This window comes from Daktulosphaira vitifoliae, unplaced genomic scaffold (genome assembly GCF_025091365.1).
Source record: "Daktulosphaira vitifoliae isolate Bord-2020 unplaced genomic scaffold, ASM2509136v1 Scaffold_1, whole genome shotgun sequence".
Classification (NCBI taxonomy): Eukaryota; Metazoa; Arthropoda; class Insecta; order Hemiptera; family Phylloxeridae; genus Daktulosphaira; species Daktulosphaira vitifoliae.
In genome coordinates this window covers 64,155,265-64,171,964 of record NW_026099572.1, presented here as the reverse complement: position 1 = coordinate 64,171,964, position 16,700 = coordinate 64,155,265, and the positions used below count along the sequence as shown (strand labels likewise).

Here is a 16,700-nt window from a genome sequence, read left to right as displayed (position 1 = left end):
AAAAAAAAAAAAAAAAAAAAAAAAAAAAAAAAACACATCTTAGTAAAACCAATACCTTCTCACCTTCGCATCGAAGCTAAAAATAATGTTCATACCCTTATAAGGGAAAGGTATAGATCAAAATAATATTTGATCATTTATAAATTGAGAAATAAATATTACTAGATAAAGCAGATTTTTTTTTATTATAATTATTTTAGAAGAAATTTAATGGTTAACAATAAATTAATCACTTTGGAAATATTTGTAGGTTATGTTAACGGGAAAATTAATAGCTTATAACATTAAATGAATTATAGTGATTCTACATACAGTTACTCTACAAATATTTTAAACAGGAATTTCGGTTTTAAACAATTAAGAAGAATATACAATTAAATCTATGAACAACGACATGTTATGACGCATTCTTTTATTATATAGTTTTTAATGTTTACACTTCCCTTCATTAAGGCAATATTATAAAACTATTTATTAATTAACTAACCTCTCAGTTGACTTATGTATATCAGTCTTAGATGGACTACTGCAAGAAGACGTATTTTTATAGTCCAATACACTTTTTGTCATATCTGTAAATAAAAATACAAACTATTGATTTACACAAATTTGAATTGCAATATATGTATACAATATTAAATAAATAAATCCGTCAAATGGGTCACATGTTAAGTATCTATTATCATTTAAGCTATATACATCACTAGTAAAATGTTTACTAGTATTGTTAACAAGTACAAAATATTTGTTGACAATAATTAAATGATGACATCTGTACATTTTTGAACTGCCCAAAGTTAAATCATCACTCCATGATGATCCATTTGACGATACTTTTATTCGTAACTTGGTATATTCATAATATAATATTAATTAATCATTAAAATAAATTATATTACTCAATAATGGCTATGTAATTAGCTATTATTTTAATGTATAGGTAAATTTATTTAGAAACTAGCCCCTCCCTTCTGATATAAATGTATTAATTGAACTATATAATTATTAAAAGATATCAGTGTGTTATTATCACGTTTTTCTCCATATTTATCTACAAAACTCATAAAATAATGAACAAAAATCATTAAATTTCTTACGTAAAAACAGTCATGTATTATTTAACATTATTTTGAATAACTAGTAGTTCACACGTCAGATTTTACTGCAAACTGCCACTTATTGTAGGATAGATGTACTATACCAGTAACTTTCGCAGGAGTGTACTCAATAATTTTGCGAAGTTTCATGGCAATCCAATGAATGGCGTAGTAATGCATAAATGATAGACTGACATACATTTTTATGAAATATGATTTATTAAGTATATTACCCCCGCAGTAAAAATTGTATATAGATCATTCCCCATTTATTAGTAAAAAAATAATAATAGTTTTTCATTTATTTTTCAAAAGTTATCCCTAAAATCTACTCTTATGAACAAATATTTCTTACAATAAACATGATTTATAATTGTTATTCATAATTATTTTTATAAAAATTAATTCGTTGAAAATCTATCCATTTTTATGTAAAATCATTATTTTACGAACAAATGGAGTATAGTATACTTAATAAATCACACTGTACATAGATAATTCAACGAGTAATGAAAAGGTGAATCTCGCTAAATTAAATAAATGTAAATTAACTTTAATGATCACTTATATGATCCCAATGGTAATATTTTTTTTAATTGATAATTTTTATAAATTAACGATTAATTACCTGGCTGTATGTAAACAGATCCTGACGCCGTCCTTACGACGCAATTAGATGGTTCAAAGTCCAAGTCCATCGGATGTTGATGATCACTCGATAAATGTACCATTGTGCCGGCATTGGATCCCGAACCGGAACCCTTTAGCCGACCATTCAACCTGCTCATCGTACCAGGATTTCTCGGTGGTACATCAGGTGGATTTCTCAAAGAATCACTGTAACCTATACATTTTAAAACAATAATGAATAATTCAGTTTATTTTCGACAAAAAATAGAACACAACATTATTTTGTAAATGGTTGTAAAGTTTTAAAAAACAAATGAATAAAATAAAAGGTTATTTAGGATTTCAATACTCGTGTGAATAAGCACAAACATGTGACGTAAACTTTTTATTCGTTGTGTGAACTGTCAACATTTGCGACGTGCCTATTAATAATGTATAGGTAATATTGAACCCAAGCAGTATTATTTAATGTAGTAGCGATGAAAAAATAGTAAATACATATATGCTATCGAAAGAGAAAGTGCACATAGATAACTTATCTTCTCCCGATAAAAAGGAAATGATGTACTTGAAAATCCATTTGACGCATTCAAAGATCGGCAGAAATTGATTTCGTTTGTAATAGAACAAAGGGTGTTGGGATTTGAACCAAAGAATTTATCGGATATAAACTAAAGGGTGACAGAGACTTGTGTTATAAACGGAAAGGACATTATCCGGTCGATGGTATTAAATGATATAACGATGCCTCGTATGTATATTTGTGTGAAGTAAATGAATAGGGCGCGTTCGTCACCCTGGCATATCGGATTAGTTTCCCGTTCTAATAATATACAAGTTTATACTATACTAAGCAATATTACACTCCCTATGAGGTGGGAAAGGAGGTGGAGTCGAGTATTAAGTGATCCGTCAAATAAACACACACACATAAGGTGGTGACACGTAAATCACACACAGAAAAGCAAATTTAGATTATCATTTCTAGAAGGGTACTGAGAATACTATTTAGATGCGACGCATTCTGTTAAATATTATCTATCAATAATAATGATGAGAGCGTCAATATTAAATAATTTCATTTCCACGAAAAAAAAATTTTTCGCATTAAGTTAGGTTCTGTAAAATGTTAAATTTGAAAAACACTAAGAGGTGATTTTTCTAATTGATAATAAGATTATAACAAAGTTTTGAAACAATATAATTTTCAAAATTTAATTTTATTAACTACTCTATTAGTTAAACATAGTCATTAATATAAACCTTTAATCAAAAAAAAAAGATGAACACTTATTATAAATACTATTATATATATATATATTTATACATGCATATTTATGTATATTATTTCAAGTTTTTATATAAAAAATTAAACCATTCAAAATGAAAAAAAAATGTTATTAAATTTCTAAAATCATACTATAAATTTAATAAGTAAAGTATAATTTGATTGTATTAAAATTTCATAACTTAACATATAAATAATTTATTTAAATATTTTGTATAAATTGGGAAAATATAAAGTAAAAAAAATAAAAATTATTTGAAACCATTTGAATAATCTTCTTTTTATATAAAAGTTTTCCAATTTATTCTACATTCAAACGGAAAGTAGAAGCTCAAGGAATTTCAAAACAAGATGAAATAAATTAAGCATAATATATTCAAGTAAATCCGTTAAAATCGTTGTTTGAAGAATGAGGTATCATTTTTTTGACATTTATCTAGTCAACATTATTTAAAGAACGATTTTTATCCTTTACCCAGCTGGGTTTTTCAATTCAGATTATGTATCACACGTTTTCTTCTGTTTGTTAATCTTATGGATTATACGTCATGTGGCAGTATTAGTCTTTGTATAAACTTAGGAAACTTTTTAAAGTATAAAATACTTTTGAGTGCAACATTTTGAATGGATTAATGTTAAATTACCTCGTGATAGAATATTGTGTTCGAGAAAGTCAAAATGCTATGGGCATTTTAAGCACGAACATATCACTGTAATTCGATCAACGGAAATCATTATTAAATTCAAAGAATATAAAAATAAAATGAATATTTTATCGAACATAACGCATTTATCTAAAAGAAAAACTCATTCAAACAATTTCCGCTATGATTTCGATGATAAAATATGATGAAATATAAAAACTTTGAACAAAAAATAATAACTTTTCATCCTTTTTTCTTTCAATAAAAAACTGCCCAATGAGTCGTGTGCCAAATAAGGGTCTTTTCATGTATGTGTTTGTCTTTTCAAAGGGATTTCGCTTGTCGTCCAGTTGCCGGTTCGTTAGGTTGCGCACGAGTTATACATAAAGGAACTACATGCGGAAAAGGTGGTGAATAACGTTGACAAGGAATAGAACAGGAGAGGGGTGTACTGCCGTCGCGTCTTAACGACTTGACCAAAAACCGTTGACAACTCGATCACGTCCTAGCCTCGGCCTTTGCTCTCTAATGACACTCACTTACCCTTATTTTCATAATACAATACCTAGAACGTATACGCACTCAGAAATGTCATCCACGCACAAAATGCCAGCCAAGTCAGACACTCCTCGTTCTGACCTTTCAGCATTTACCTATTCCTCAGCTCAGTTGTCACCATCACCACCATTGTCGGATGTTTTGACAACTAGCCAATACAATCACCCCAAGGTTGACAATACATGCATCTATATATTAAACATTGGATTTCCGCGTTAATGTGTGTCCGATATTAAAGCACTTCTAACTTGCCCATCGTCCATAATGTTATACAGGTCAGATACATTATTGATAACAATTATATTTGAGTTAACCCAATTGTAATGAACGTTAAAAATTCATTTCAAGAATAAAATCTGGTATTTATTAATGTAAATTTAATAGGCTATCAAACACTAATTATTATTATTATTATTATTATTACTCAAGTTTCAACAACTTTATATATTCAATGCAAAATCATTTTATATATTTCATTTTACTAGATAACGACAAAACAATTTTTACGATGATTTAATAGATATACTCCTTTCAGTAATTATATTTCAAAAGCACTTAATAGCAATAGAAGAGCCAAGTAATAAATTCAAAACGCTGTCATAACAAAATTAAAATTCTGAACGGAGATGTCATTTATGTATAACGATCATATTTTAAAACAATAAGTATTTATAATTCAAGTCCGTAAAAGATCTATATTGTAACATTACTTTAAATAAGCTTTTAAACATATTAAAGTTTAATAGTGACAAAGAAACCTGAAAAAAAAAACTACATTTTTGCATTGAAAACGGCAAATGGAAAATAGTGTTCACAATTTACAACCGGAATTGATTAGACATTTCATAAATCACAAGAACCCTTCGAAGACACTCATAAAATAGTTTTGGTCCCTTTTGGTATGTATAAATATACATGTGATATTCATACACTATTACTACTCCAAAATGGTTTTCATGGACACTAGATGGGTGTGTAGGCTGTGGCCTTTTAGAGAGTCATTTTTTTATCTCATTTTTCAAAATTAATTCTTCCTTTTTTTGGTCGAAAGGACTAAAGTCCACAAATATCCCTTATTTAATGTTCGAGACCTTTTTATATTTTACGAAAGGGAATGCCAGTATTTCAATCAGTGTTCCATGATTTTTTTTGTTAATTAAAAATTTACAGAAAAAACCCACCTGTTTTTTTCCAAACGTTCCTAAAGAGAAATATTATTAGCAATTGTTGGAAGAATAAGAAATTATTTCATTATAAAAATAAAGTAAAATTTACAGAAAAAAAATAGTAGCTAAATAATGAATTATAATTTTGAAATGCCACGCGTAGAACTTAGATAGTTAAAAAAAAGCTAGCAATTTATTGAATACAAATATTTTTAAAGATAGTTTATAACTTTCAAAATGTTGGTCCAAATGTTATATTAACAAATCATTTTCTTAATCAGATCTTATCAATTAAATAAGTTATTTAATTATGCATATTGTCATTTGAACAAATAAATATGGCACCTTTATACGGTACAAAGTTGAACATAAAACAATCTTAATATTATTATTATTTTTTAATTAAGCGATTCTGATAATAAATGAACCAGCTTATCATTAAAAATCATTTATAGAAAGAGTAAACTTATATTATTATTTTATTCTATATAAATTATTTGAGTGTCAACTTTATCTTTTCTAATTGTAATATACACATTTATCTAGTATATAAAATAGAAAATTATCTAATTTAGAAATTAATGATTGATAACAACTATTAGATCAGTAGTAGTTCAGAAGTTATGCGGACTTTAAAACGTAATCTGGGAAAGGATGCGTATATGACTATTTACACTATTAGAAATTAGTCGGCTATACTTCTTTTGTATGTAAATATAAATAACTTCGGAATACCCTTTTAAAAATTATCACCGGCCACTATAAAAATAATTATAATTTTAAAATCGTTTTAATTTCCGAAATAATTTCCTTATATAAAAGTTTATACTAAAAAGTAATTTTAACTGATAAATTAAGAAATAAAACTAAATTTTTTTTTTTAATATTGTATTTATTTTATAAGTATTTTAGCGGTTTATTATTAACGGATCGCTCTATAATTTCAAGAGGATAGTAACAAAGCAAAATGAGAAAGAATGATAACAAAATAATAAAAATTATATATTCTGATTGTATTTATTACAGTGAATATTAATCAATATCTTTTTTTCATTTTTATTTTTGGTATTTGAGTGATATTACTTAGCTATTTCTGGAAAATTTTAGTGTCATTAGACTTTGTTAATAAATGTAACAATATATAAATTCTATTTTTGAAGTTTTTTAACCCTAAACAACTCTGATAAAAAAAATAGGGTTCTACAATCTGTTTTAATACTCGACAGATTATCCTATTTACATTAAAAATGCATTATAGTATTATCTATAATTAGCAACGCGTCGAAAATAAATAGTGCTAATATTGCAGCCGAATGAATAAAACAACTTCATGGTGCCTCCGTAAATCTTATAATTCACCAAAATTGCATTTAATATTTCATGTACATTAGGATTACCTGTGAGGGCAAATTTGAATAATTTCTTTGTTTCGGACTATTCTCTACTATTAATCAGACATTGTAATAGAAAATAATGTTTATCCATATCTAGTGTTGAAACAATTATATAAACGATGTGAGTAATACAAGCGTGCCAATTAAATATCAAAATGCTATTGCGAAAGTAGCACCTAACTTTATTATGATAAAATTAGGTTTACATTATAATGTTTTACTTGTCATAAGATTTCATTAATGTTCCACCTCTAACAGATTGCAGACTAGCAACTATAATGCATATCTACACGCCTTTTATTTTTAGTTTTAATAATTGTAAATAAAAATTGTAAATTTTCATAACGCTTGGCGTGAATAAACACTATTAATAAATTAAACTAGGAATTTTATAAGCTTTATGATCTTTTCCAAAAATACTTAATATTCATTTGGTTCATATTTTTAAGATTACTTAAGTAATAAAGCTAATAACACTAAGCCATTAACTACTGACAATTTGATTAACGACATTTGTAGGTGCTTATTTCTAGACTTGGTAGTTGTACCTACAATGTAAATAAATCATATTCCAAGTATGTGTTTGGAGATTTTATTTTTTTTACAATCAAACACATAATAACTTTATTAATTAAAATTATATTATTAATAGTGTAAACGAACTTGACAAATAATTTCATTTAACGAAAGTTTTCTTAGGTGCAAATATGTCGAACAATGTATGAATTTTCTATAGCCGATAAAAAATAAGAAGAAACAATAAAAAGGGACGAGTACACGAAGAAACTTTATAACACTAGTAAATGTTCATTTTGTGTCAAAGTCTTTCTATGAGCACGACCAGCTGACAAAAACTTTTGTATTTTCCCACGTTCAGCAATGGCAATGTTAATATATATCTTTTCTGTAACGGATCAACGTTACAGTAGATAATCAATATTTATAAGTTAAATAAACTAATATAAAATTAATAATTCGGTTCTAAACTATTTGTTTAAGTATTTTAATATTTAATTTATTGTATTCATAATTAAACCTAAATTTAAATAAAATTAAATAATTTTTTCTGTCGATAAATATTTTAATTAGCCTTTGTTCAATATCGGTAATGTTCATTATGAACTACAAATAATTGAAAAATCGAACTAATATATTGATAAGATAATGGTGCCTAAAATAAATCAACTTTTAAAATAAAAAAATCGATATTTTTAATATAAATAACTTATGTTTTAACCGAAATTCATAATTAATATAACAACCCACCTTTAACCACGAGAACAATACCGAAAACTTGTAATTAAATAGCCTAAAATCTTTAGGTTTCATAATATTTTATAAATGGCCACATGTCAAAACAATGAGGATCGATGACACGCAACTACCGTCTCTTTAATTATTCGATTGTCAAACTACAGTAGCTAACATGATGTAATTAAGTTTTAAAACTCGAGTAGTCTGTAAAACAAACAGTATAACGATCGAAGACAAACATTTTACCTAATTTTATACCAATACTTGTTGAATTGAACATTTTGTCCATCATGTGTAGACCTTCATACCTAAAGTATGAAGCTCTATACGCAGTACTCACAGAAATTTTAAAACATATTAAGCCATGTTCGGAGTTGTGTGAAATAAAATAAACTCGACGTATTAATCCAGCGGATAAAATCTTCGAGTAATGAATCTTTTTCAAGGCTGACGCAGAGGGTCGCTGAGCAATAATAGCTACCGCCTCCTTCCGTCACTGCCACTGTTGGTCCAATTAATAGGGGACGTTTTGTGAAATTGATAGGGCGAGTACGGAGTTCCGGAGCTTTGAACTCGGCAACAGTACAGATAAGCCATGCGCTCCGAATGACAGACACCCCCAACCAATATTCTCATCCGATTTAGTCTGAAGCATAATAATCTACGTAAAAGCCCACACGAGGCAAAATATAAGGACGAGGAAAAAAACGAAGCTAATAAAATAAATATTCACGGGTCGATAGACAATTTTTTTAAATTAAGGCTGCTGACTATACTAATTGGTATAGGTAGGATGTTTTTTCATCTTTCATTTACAATAAAATACTACGTTTCGAAAAAGAGACGATTTGGTGTATTAAATTCTTCAAATGATAAGCTGCCGTCCACTATTTCATAAAAGATTCACAAAGAAATTGAAAAAAAAACCGAAAACTATTTTCAAGTAATATTATGCAATTGATTTATAAATAAATGTAATTATAAAGAATAAAATTAAAAAAAAAATTATTTTTTAACACTGTCGTTTTCATCGAAAGTTTGTCGTTTTAGGGTTAGCTCATCGACACGAGACGGAAATGAACAAAATATTTACTATAACATTTACCTTGGTTACCAATACAACGTTATCGTTATCATCGCACGTTTCTCATTTAAAATGATTTGACCGCCATAATATTCTCGTTATTAACAGACCACTCGTTTCGAAGTTACTATTACAGACGGGAAACTATTATGTTATCACAAAAGCTTGACTTCAGATCAACTTATTATCCAACCTGTCGTAGTTAATAAACCAAATGAGTTCACAACACGAGTAACATTTTAGTTTTAGAATGAATGGCTCACATAACAATAGAAATTATTGTTACAATAAATAATAATCATGTACATACGACATAAATATGTTAAAAAAGCAATGATAACTCTACGTTTTTTTACCTGAACCGTTATTCATGTCACTGTGACCAATTATTTTTTCGTACAATTGCGCTATAAGAAGATGAACTCTTGATTCCGCCAACGATTCAAACAAACCGCTAGAGCACTAAATATTTTTTGTCATCGCGGACGGCCACTATCATTTGATTATATCTTCGATTGAAGTGTAGCTCGTTTCCTATTCTGATAAATCATCATGTATAGATGGGGTTACTTGCATGGAGGGCGTCGGCGAAATTCGAGAGGGTGAGAGGAACACTGTGTGAAAACAAACCGGTGCAAAACACGTATGCCATAAAATTTACAACGCCTCCGCACTACAAGGGACTGTTGTTTCGTTTATTACAGACTACAGTTTCTGGTGATTTATAGTAAACGTGTTTTGCGTCGCCTACACGCATCTATACAGTCGCCATTTGAATTAACGCCGAAGAGGGTTTAAAAGCACACACTACATCGACTTGAGAGAGCCCCGTGATTGGAATGCCACTTTTATATCCTTGGAAATCGGTCTTCCGGAATTATTAATGTAGTCTCGGGGTTTGAAACATTTTCGACGACGAAATGTGTTTGCGAGAAATAATTTAAAATATTCCACGAATTAAGGTAAGCCCAGTGAGTAAAAAAAACTGTTCTCGTGATAGTAAAAAGAAAACTCATGACGTCAGTAACACAATCGTAAAAGCGACAAACGTTATTGTTTAATGTTATCGATATAAGTGTTTTATTTTCTTTACTGTTATATAAAAATTATAAACATAGTTTTAATTACGACACTAGGTCTGCCAAATGAGTGTAAGGTCACAATTGTTGTTGTGAATACAAGAGAACAGAAAACAGGTTAAAAATATCTCAATGGATAATATTAATAACGCGGTCGTTATCAGCAATATTTCATGTATAAATAAATAGTAGAAAAGAAGGGAAGAGTGAGCTCGTTGAAACTTTTTCGCCGCTTCGTTGAAATAACCGACAAAAGTAGTGAAAACTTGTACCGAGGAAAATGATTGCGCAATAAAAACGCCTGGTAGTGTTATTTTCTCTATGATAGTCGTTTATATCCCTTTAAAAACAATTAAAACTAATTACAATGTGTAGAACAATATATAATTATTATATATTTGCTCGAATGCTGAGTACTTTATGCTCGATTTTCAAATACTTAAAATTACTACGAGAACAACGGCATTGTAATTAATAAAGTTCGTCTTCCTCGAGCACACGATAACGACAAAGCTCAGCTTTATTATTTCCTATTAGTTTACGAATGACGGGCTAGAAATTTCCAGTGTATTGAAAGTAACTCGGTTACGAAATATGTGATGATTGTTTTTATTGTTGAAAACAAAATGAAATTTCCCTATTTATAAATAAGTTTCAAGATCATAAAATTTAATTTGTTTAACATTTAGAGCTACATGAATGTGAGATAATTAAAAAACTATGTGACTCGTGACAACAACAAAAAAAAAACGTGATTTATTAAGCTAAAATACTTTGAGTAATCAGTTTTTTTATAAAGTTTTTAAAAAACCATGTTGATTGTTTAACTTCTATAAACACAAATAATTTTCTTGCCCAATTAGAGCCAATTACTAAAAATTATAATTTCAAATCGAAGACAGGTAATATTCTCTCCCTAATAAATGATTACACGTTATTTTTTGTCGACTTGTACATTAGGTAAATGCTATCCCTCTTTTCATTATTTGTTCTGATTTCCCTTGTGTTTGTATACACATAGCTAGTTTTTTTTAATACTACCGGTAATTTAATTGATTTGTTACTTGCTTCATACTAAAATTAAACCTTTTTGCGCAAAAATTATAATAATTGACTAAAGCGATGAAATACATAAGGTCAGCACATCTCTGCATATTATTATTTTACATCAATTATCCCTAATTGATGGACACTGGTCAATGTATAAATGAAAACTTTGAAAGGTTTTTAATATTAATGTTACATTTTTTTTTGTATATTCAACCCTCCGTCGTTCTTTTATTTCCACCTCTCATTTTATAATAAGTTTCAAACCATTATTAATATTATATTTTGAAGATAGTCCACACGTTAATCACGTTGAAAGCATTAAGGGTAATAAGTTACTTCGACTTTATACACGTATAAATCAACCGAAAGCGCTTCAGACTATTTGTTATCTATCAATATGATTGATTAATTCGAAAATACTTTCTATAAAAGTGTTTGAAATAGTAGTAGTAATTACATATTACAACAACTACTATTCTGTCTATTAGCTAACAAAATTTCAAAATTGATATTAAATTATTTTGAATAAAATTTAACTGCTTATAAATATTAGCCATTGGCCAAATCTTTCATTATTTTTACGACCTCTTGAGCAAAACAATTTGTTTTGATAACAGGTATTGTTGGACATGTATTTAAGGTTGTTTTCCCTGTTTGCTGCTCTTAGCATGTCCCAAGAGACTCTTCCCGTACTCTATCTATCCAATACTTTACTTCTAGTTTCACCACGACTTTTAAACGCACATAAATCTCAGTAGCTAATTTTGAAAAACGATCTACTTCCGCAAATGTAAAGAACGAAAGAAAAAGCTAAGAAAGTGTACTAAAATAAAAAAAAATGTATAAAGTCAAAATGACGAACTATTGTGCACAGTAAAATAATTTTTCTTAATGTTTCTTTGTCAAATCTCTTATTTCTACTTAGAGGAGTAGTTTTTAATAATTAAGGATACTATAAAGACACCCAAAGTAAATTCGAAGCTTTTAAGATATTGTGTTGCCTATGTGTTTTTTCTAAAGATTAAATTCTTTAACTTTGTTGTCCTAGGTGCAATCACAGACTTTTTTTTTAAAACTTCACAACACAAACTATTAACTTGATAAATTAAATAGTATATTTAATTATCAAGTTATAAAACTTACCGTCGTGTAACTGAAGGGTAGCGTCTCTAGCGAATGCCAACTCAGAATCAGTAAGTGTAGCGTCCGAACAATTTCCGGATGTACCACTTGTGTCAGTAGTCAGCAGAGAACCAGGTTGCTGGTAAGTGTGGTTGTTTGGTCTTCTACGATGACTTCTGTGGTATGAATGATGGTGATGAGACTGCTGTTGATTGTGTGGTAGGCTGTGGCCTGGTTGATACTCTGCAGTGTCTTCGTCACATTCCCCGTCACTGCTATCACCGCGATGTTGGTACGGTTGGTATGCTCTATTCGCTTTTCCTATCAACAAAAAAGTCGGTTTATTACTTAAGTACTAATATTAACTACATTATTTTATACTGATTCGCGAAATTGAATCTCACAGAAATGTAAGACCAAAACCAACACAGAATTAACATTAACAATTACTAGTCTTAGATTAGTTTATATTTAAAAACGCTCTTAAATATACACCCTTTAAACCTTTTTAAGTAAGAAAGTTCAACAAAAGTTTTTTTTTCTAAAGTCCCAAGAAACTCGCCGCAAGACTAAAAACAATGATGGACTAGAATTAGAACAAGACTAAAAAAACCAAGATCAAGAGTGAGTCAGTTAAAATAAGGCTAACACCAAAACAGTGACTGTCAAAGTGTTAATCTTGCTTTGATCATTGCTAATTATTACTCGTATTTTATGAAGATATCAACAAACTTAACTAAATTATTTAATCTAACACTAAAGTTCATTTAACTATGTCGGTATTTCCTATATTGAAAATTAATATTAATATAAAAGTATTTATGCCGTATCGATATTTTCTATTATTGCAATATGTAATATTTGACAGTCTCTATTTTGTCCATTAACTGAAGAGAAAATAAAAATTAGCTGTCATATCCACAATAATAACTGTTAGGTTTTGTTTCTTCTTTAATGGGAAAACATTTTAAATGGAACGCTAGCAGAACTAAAAGCATCGCCGACTACGCTATTCAACAAAAGAAAGGAAACTCCGAAAACAAATACTTTTACCCTTCGCCTAAAATCCTATCTAAACATAATTCTACTTCTGTGAAACCTTTGTACATTACGAATTTTTATATAGCTCATGGAAAGTGTTTTGTCAATTGGTTATCAAAATCATGAAAACAAATATGTAAAGTAATTTATTTACTATTAATAATACAAGAAAAAAATATATTTAATTTTCAACTACATCCTACCGCTTTTTTTTTGGTATTAATGTGATTGAATTTTATATTAAATATCAGATACCTAATGATGCACTGTCAAATAACATTTTAATTTGTTGAAATGCAGAGAGATCACTATGACTGACTACAAAGAAAAATTATAAGAAAATATCGGGCAATACACTTGATAAGTATTTTAAAATGAGGCTTATTTTTGCTTTTGACTGAAGGAACTCTATTGTGAAATACAACTGTTACGTAAAATGGAAATAGAAACTTTTACAGAGAAACACATTTTGTAATGCCAAAATTTTATATTGCATTTGTAATATAAATAACAATGAAGTGAAAAAAACATAAAGGCTGCTAGTGTATGCTCATTTTTCAAACGAGTTATAAGAGTTTCAGCATTCTCGTACCGACTACATATTATCGCCCACCACAGAACTTTTTTTTTTTTTGTAATAAGCCTAGTCTTTACTTCGACAAAAGTAGTAAATAATAGTGGTTATCATCTGTCTTTGTCGAGTAGCAAAAATTTTCCGACACATATGCGGTAGACGCAATCGAATTAAGAAATAATAAATATAAACGACCAACATTCCACGATAGTGCACAACAACTGTTATGTTATAATTGTACGGATTCCGTAAAGTGGTCACGAGAGTAAAGGTAATTTTAAATAAGGATGTCAGCACTAATAGTGGAAACTAACTCGTATATACTGCACGAGAAAGTACTAATCAAAAAGGGTTGCCTTTAAATATTGTAGGGCTAAGGTTTCTATGTATTTTGATTGCTCGTCAACTGTCCCTCGGGTGACGTTTCCGAAGTCGCCATAACTTTTCTCTCCCTTTCATTGGCTGATTTTTCGTTTCAAAGTTCTATCTACTAAGAACTTTGGTTTTATGTGATAGACCAAAGGGTAAACTATAATAAGTATAGTAAGTTTACGATTTCTTGTTGTATAAGTATGGCCGTTATCAAGGTAATCTTTCCGAAAAAAAAAAGTGATCGTAGAGACTCGGCAAAAACATAGGTACTTTATATTTAATTCGACTATTTATTATTTTAGGGAATCTAACAGAACATACCCACGAACGAAAACGATTACTATGGCTTAAGATTAAAACTTTTTTATCAGGAATATTTAATAATAAAAAAATTAGATNTATTTCATCTTCTAAAACTTTTTTATCAGGAATATTTAATAATAAAAAAATAAGATAAAAAACTTATTTTATATACATTATAATTTCAGGTTAAATTTACACAAAATCTATTTACCCAGAAGACATATTCGAATAATCTAATCGAAAATTATAAGGCTTAACGTAATAATNCTTTTTTATCAGGAATATTTAATAATAAAAAAATTAGATAAAAAACTTATTCATCATAATTTTAGGTTAAATTTACACAAAATCTATTTACCCAGAAGACATATTCGAATAATCTAATCGAAAATTATAAGGCTTAACGTAATAATCATTATATATTAAATGATGATATTACTCAAAACATGATGTTCTTTTATAAAATTTTTCATGCTTGGATGTAAAATAAAATACCTACGTGTCCAAAAAAGATTGATGCCACTAAAACACATTTGTAATATTCTACATATTACTCAACAGCAGTTTTCATTCTGTTTTTTGACAGTTTTTCATAAAATGAGTAGTGAAATAGTTTTAGTTTCTAACTTTGTATCTTCAAAACGTATTATATTTCTGATACATTCATCAGACCCAATGTTAAATGTAAAATTAATGGAACTATTCATTTTAATATTAAAAAAATATATGAAAATTGCTGATTTAAATGTATACACTTTTATGTGTTATGTAATATTGATGTTGGAATTTGCAAACTATGTAAATCTTAATAACTAGAAAATTATGATAAATCTCTCCGCAGTTAAATGAAGCGAGAACAGTGTAAAGCTGTCGCCTTCTTGTAATTTGATTCCTACACTGTTCACTTTAGATGAGATTGATTTAAACCGATTAATAGTAAGTAGGTGAAAATATGTATAAAAGTGTAAAATTTCAACTATAATCCTTTGTCTTTTGTTTCAACTAAACTTAATGGTGTTTCCTCGTTTCAACTACGCCGTTGTTATTTTAAGTCATTAATAATATTTTCCATGAAAAAAACACACTTATAATATTCAAACGTCCCGTGACAGATTTTAATGGTGTACACCAGGGCTGATGATAATGATTTTATAATTAAACGAGGGGACAAGAGCATACAGCGATAACGACTTCACTCCGCCAGCTTTTTTTTTTAGATTATTTCTTTCACTCGGTATACTCGCACAGTTCTAAATTTAAGAAAAGAAAAAGTAATCTTGAAACCTACGACGTGTCGTTCTCCACTGCTGCTCGTTTGTCAAACAAATCGTTAGGACCACCTCTAACCTCTTCTCCTCTACGGTTTGTCACTCATTCGTTTATATATATATATATCCCTTCCGCAGATTGTATTAAAACATAAAAGTGTGATAGAGACCTCCGTGGTCGCACGATATGCTTTCCAAATAACGCTGTTGCATTGGCGATGGCAACGGGTCCATTAGTTATATGACCGCGGGACGAGGGACATTCTCGGTTAATTGATGTAAAAATCGTCCAGGCCATTTGCCCGGAAATGTCTTGCTCATAGACCCCTCTGCTCTGAAATAACACTCGTGAATCATAATTAAACTGCTACGCCACCATTTATAATATTGGTTTGTTTCGGTGTTATAAAAATATTTCATGGAGTAATAACATCCACGGGCAGTGTTAAAAAGGGTCATCGGCCATTCGTAGTAAAACAGGACTTAACCCCCAACTTCCGGTATTGTCCAAACGAGTTGGGATATTATTCAATATTCTATTTCTTTTATTGGTGAACTCAATTGTCTTAAGTTGCCACGAATCTTTATTATGTACCATTGCTAATTAGTATATTACACTTGCAAATGTAAATTCGATTTATTGGCAGAACACTACCGAGTCAAATGAAACTTAACCATTAATCAAAATAAACAAAGACGCAAGTATTTCTTTTTTATTAATATTTACCTTCTATGTGTTGCATGTATCTGAAAAATTGACAGAGTCCAAAAACCTG

General features: G+C 29.1%; 1 protein-coding gene across 5 annotated transcripts in view; it reads right to left on the bottom strand.

Annotated features, from left to right (window-relative positions):
- LOC126896589 (teneurin-m) overlaps positions 1–16,700 on the bottom strand; it is a 155,457-nt gene that overhangs the window by 16,276 nt on the left and 122,481 nt on the right. For all 5 annotated transcript variants that reach the window (XM_050669513.1, XM_050669511.1, XM_050669514.1 and 2 more), the window contains 3 exons: positions 12,388–12,687; positions 1,726–1,941; positions 488–572 (listed from right to left, as the gene is read on the bottom strand). In XM_050669513.1, coding sequence (XP_050525470.1) covers positions 488–572; positions 1,726–1,941; positions 12,388–12,687 — 601 coding nt within the window. The remainder of the gene's footprint in view (positions 1–487; positions 573–1,725; positions 1,942–12,387; positions 12,688–16,700) is intronic.